This window comes from Lampris incognitus, chromosome 18, assembly GCF_029633865.1.
Source record: "Lampris incognitus isolate fLamInc1 chromosome 18, fLamInc1.hap2, whole genome shotgun sequence".
NCBI classification, from domain to species: Eukaryota; Metazoa; Chordata; class Actinopteri; order Lampriformes; family Lampridae; genus Lampris; species Lampris incognitus.
The window spans coordinates 5,782,848-5,788,145 of record NC_079228.1 but is presented as its reverse complement, the minus strand read 5'-3'; the positions used below and the strand labels follow the sequence as shown (position 1 = coordinate 5,788,145).

The following is a 5,298-nucleotide window of genomic DNA, read 5'->3' as shown; positions in this document are numbered from 1 at the left end:
AAGAAAAATGTGATGCTTTTGATTCCTTCCCAGAGAACAAAACTGCTGTGGCCCGGACCCGTCCCACACCCGACACTTCACCCGGCCCACATACCGTCTGGAATGATGGCACTTGGGTGGTCCGCTCCTGTTTGCCAGATCTGGGCCAGAACCAAGCCATAGCAATGCCGCATGTGCCACATACTGACCCATATTCGTTTTGTGATATTTGGGCCATATTCACCATTTACCACACGGGCCACTTCAGGGTCACATCCAGACCACATGTTGCCCAGAGCACCGCATCTTTGCCAAAAAAGGTCCACATGTGATTTGGCATATTTGGGCCATATTTGCTATTATACTACGTGTGGGCCACTTCAGGCTCACATCCATTTGGTCAGGGCCAGAAGAAGACCACCAGTGCCGCATCATTGCCTGAAGTGGCCCACATCCCGGTGCTGTCTGGGTTGCAAGTACTCATTTGGGACCCTCGTTTGCATCGTTTCCCCCCTGTTTTGGAAGATCTAGTTTTTCCAAACGAGCCCCAACAATCAGCTTTCACGGTGTTTGTGTAAAGGAACATACTCGGAGCTTGGTTTGCTCACTTGGCTGGGGTTGTTTCTTGGAGAGGATTTCATTAAGTGGTCTTTGGCTGTCCTCTGCTGTGTCAGAATGAAAAACAACAGGACATTCAGGAGTTTGCCTGAAATACAGTTATAGTTGTCCTCTCTTGGGCAATCAACAGCAATAGGCTTTATTTGTTACAATGTTATCATTACACTTGTCTAGCAGATATCAGTTCCTGTACGCTGTGGTGCTCCGGTGTCGTCCTTCAGTCAGCAAGACAGGAGAACATCCTGCTGTCATTTAACACAGGTGACTCCATTCACCTCCAGATCCATCCGCAGCTTTCAGCGTGGAAGAAAGGGAGGATATACGATACAAAGAGGTGTCTTAACATGAGGCCTGCTGCAAGGAGCTGCCACAGCCCGGAGGCACAGGATCTCCTCACAACAGGACAGGGAGACACTTGATGAAAGGAGAACCTCCTGGCTGAGTGAAGCCTCTGTGCAGACTTCCTGTTTATGGTGGAGCTGTCTGCACCGCCTGCAGCACTATGCTACGAAACTGCTCTGTTCATCAGCACAGAAAGATAGCCATGTCTAAAGAAAACGATTTATTTCCCTCCCCAAGTGATACAAGATGGTGGTTATGTTCCCAAGACTAAAAAAGAGAAGCTATCGTTGTATAAAAATAAATTACATCATCTTTAGGAATTCACTTTGAAATAGCAACGCAGAAATCAATTTATACGCAAAAACATTCGCCCTACAATATATGAAAATATGTCATGTTAACTCTTGTAAAACTGAACGAGCAACTCTTTTCTCTTGAACAACTCTTTCCCTTCAGAATCTTCATGGTTCTGAGGTCCAGCTTTGTATGGGAAGTCTATCTCTCAGGTCTGGTACTGCTGAGAAAGTTTAACCCTACCTAGGAATTTCATTCTGTGACTCCAGAAAAACACAGTTTTCAGCATCACACGTCAGTTCCTGTCCAGCTAGCTGAGAAACAGCAGTACACGTGACTACAGCCCGTCAGGGCTGCAGCAACGCAAATGAAAGTCAACATATTCTACATGTGGGTGCGTTTGCCTCTTGCACGAATTCGTGGGGGGGGCTACAAGGGCTTTATTTAGTTCTTGGACTGCGTCCCGGTCCGGTCCATTTGAATCTTTTTCTGGTCTTTCTCCCTTCTGGAGACTCGAGCTGTCTGAGCCGTGTTGTGCTCAGACTGGTTCTGCTGTCTGGAATAACGTTTGCACTTGCAGGAGGTCACCACCGTTATCCTGTAGGTCCGGCTGCTGCCGTCCTGGCACCGCAGCCGGATGCGCTGCGTCCGGCTGCGGTCGATGACACAGCGCCACTCCTGGGCGTCCCGCCGGCCCCAGGACCTTCCAGAGGATCCACCGCTCCCGATCCAGTTGGGCAGCAAGTGCGCCGGCAGACACTCCCCTGCACACACCAGCTCCTTGACGGGGTTCAGACTGGTGCACTGGCCATCGGAGATGTACTTGGTGGACCTCAGCTCCCTGCAACCCATCTGGCTGTTCTCTGGCGCTAAACACAAGACAGGTGAATTTAAGACAGATTAGACTCCTACCTAAAACGACCATGGGCAGTCAAAATGACGGCGGGTTTTTAAACTCTATACTCTGTCAAGATAAATACTCAACTGAGATATTAATGCATGACATGTGTTAGTATGTCTAGACACGTTGGACATGATCAAAAATCAAGTTTATACTATTTGTCTGCACTGGAGGGCGCTAGTGTGTTTCTAGGAAAGAGCAATGAACTTCACGAAGGAAATGACGCGACCAACACACGTCATAAATACTGACGTGACGCACACGATCACGTGCAAATTCTCATACGGTCATTTCGACCCCTCATGGTCGTTTTAAGTAGATCTTATAACTGTTTTGTGTGCAAATGATCTAAAACTCATTTTAAATGTAAACATATGCAATTTTAGGGAATTCGGGGAGCGGCAGGTCTGTATCTTTTTTTTCCACGAAGTTCTTAAACGTTGATGATCCAAAACGGTCAGATGACCGCCTTGTGACGTCAGATCAAAACAGAGGCAGAAGTGGGCGGACAGCCGCTGTGTGCATGGATAGCGGACTGCACCTTTAATCCTGCTTAACCTAATTGCTTAATTGATTTGATATGAGACGCAGGAACTATTGTGTAAATGCCAGGAGTTGGACTGCGGGGAGATCTTCTCTTTTTTACCTCTAAAACTGCATGTCTGTCCAACATGTGTTTAACACATAGCAACGTTTTTACTATGAGAGACAACACAACACAGTTCACAGCAACAAACAAACAACATTCAACGATCTTTAAACTTAACAGTGATCAATACTATGATGCTAAATGGGAAACCACACATATGACATGGTATAACATGATATAACATGATATAACGTGATGTAACATGATATAACATGATATAACGTGATGTAACATGATGTAACATGATATAACATGATATAACATATGTAACATTAAATAACATGAAGTAACATGGTATAACATGATATAACATGATATAACATGATGTAACGTGATGTAACATGATATAACATATGTAACATTAAATAACATGATGTAACATGATATAACATGATATAACATATGTAACATTAAATAACATGAAGTAACATGGTATAACATGATATAACATATGTAACATTAAATAACATGAAGTAACATGATGTAGTGTGATATAACATGATATAACGTGATGTAACGTGATATAACGTGATATAACATGATATACCGTGATGTAACGTGATATAACATGATATATAACATGATGCAACGTGATGTAACATGATATATAACATGATATAACATATGTAACATTAAATAACATGAAGTAACATGGTATAACATGATATAACATGATATAACATGATATATAACATGATGTAACGTGATGTAACATGATATAACATATGTAACATTAAATAACATGAAGTAACATGGTATAACATGATATAACATGATATAACATATGTAACATTAAATAACATGAAGTAACATGATGTAGCGTGATATAACATGATATAACGTGATGTAACGTGATATAACGTGATATAACATGATATACCGTGATGTAACGTGATATAACATGATATATAACATGATGTAACGTGATGTAACATGATATAACATATGTAACATTAAATAACATGAAGTAACATGGTATAACATGATATAACATGATATAACATATGTAACATTAAATAACATGAAGTAACATGGTATAACATGATATAACATATGTAACATTAAATAACATGAAGTAACATGGTATAACATGATATAACATGATATAACATGATATAACATATGTAACATTAAATAACATGAAGTAACATGATACATGATGTAACGTGATATAACATGATATAACGTGATGTAACGTGATATAACGTGATATAACATGATATACCGTGATGTAACGCGATGTAACGTGATATAACGTGATGTAACGTGATGTAACATGATATATAACATGATGTAACGTGATGTAACATGATGGTGATATATAACATGATGTAACGTGATGTAACGTGATGTAACGCGATGTAACATGATATATAACATGATGTAACGTGATGTAACGTGATGTAACAGGATGAAGGATGCCGGCGTACCGCTGAGCCCAGCATGGACTGGATGTCTTCCTCCGTTCCTCGCCTGGTTCATGGACTCGTTGGTCGGGACATGGTGAACGCGCTGGACCACCGCGCCGCTTGGCGGGACGTGTCGTGTCTCCGTGGCGTCGTTGGTGACGGCACGCCCCTCCCTCATCAACACCAGCAACATCAGCACGTGGTATCCGCAGGCGGGACGTCGCATTGCCGCAGCTTGCAGTGTTTTGTTGTGTAGTGATGTGCAGGCCTGCACATGGACAACCTCACTTTGTCTCTTCCACTCACACCGGTGTGTTTATATATGCACCGCGTGCTGAGACGGAACAGACACGCCCACTTTGCATGATCACTTGTTCAGACGGACCAGACACGCCTACTTTACGTGAAGCCTCGTTCAGACGGACCAGACACGCCCACTGAGCATGATGACGCCCCCTCACACCTCCTGCACATCCCTTCTGACAGCCCTGCGTCTTGTGTTGCTGTGCACGGCGCTAACAGGCCCCCAGCTCCAGCAGAGACCCGGAATAAAGGTTTAGATAAGGAACGTGACGCCATCAGTGACGTCTCTGGACGGGAAGCCTGGTGGGGCGCAATATACTGTGTATGGTAGCATCCGGCTGTCAATCAAACTACACACTGGCTCAATGAATCCAAACACAAACGCGTCTCATCAATGACTTCAATCCCAAATACATTAGTGCGCGTGAAAGCGCGGGAGTTGGTGGAAGTGGTGACAGTGAGACGAGTGACGTCATCAATAACGGCGTTTGAGCTCACACAACTGGTACATCACTTTATTACACAGCATCGCATTGCAAACACAAAGGTATCCAGCAGCCGGGGTTACACTGGGATCTGTGGGGGGGGGGGGCTCTGTGGCTTCAGCGTTGCCATGGGTGCACGCGCGTGCCTATAGTCTACTAAACCTGACTGACATCCTTTGAGAAACTGGAAGTGAAATATGAGGAGGTGAGAGAGCCCTCTGCTCTGAACATTAAGACGCCATCGGGGCCACAGCACACCCTGCTGGCCGTGCGCAGAACTACAGCTGATGATGACGTGAGGACTCTCTCCTGTGTATC

The 5,298-nt window shown here is 44.0% G+C and overlaps 1 protein-coding gene across 1 annotated transcript; it reads right to left on the bottom strand.

The window, feature by feature from the left end:
- Positions 1 to 1,673: 1,673 nt before the first annotated feature.
- Positions 1,674 to 4,418, bottom strand: sostdc1b (sclerostin domain containing 1b). Its single transcript, XM_056298908.1, is given in 3 exon segments — positions 1,674 to 1,769; positions 1,771 to 2,096; positions 4,214 to 4,418. Coding segments are annotated over 3 exon segments (627 nt in total).
- Between the last annotated feature and the right edge of the window lie 880 nt (positions 4,419 to 5,298).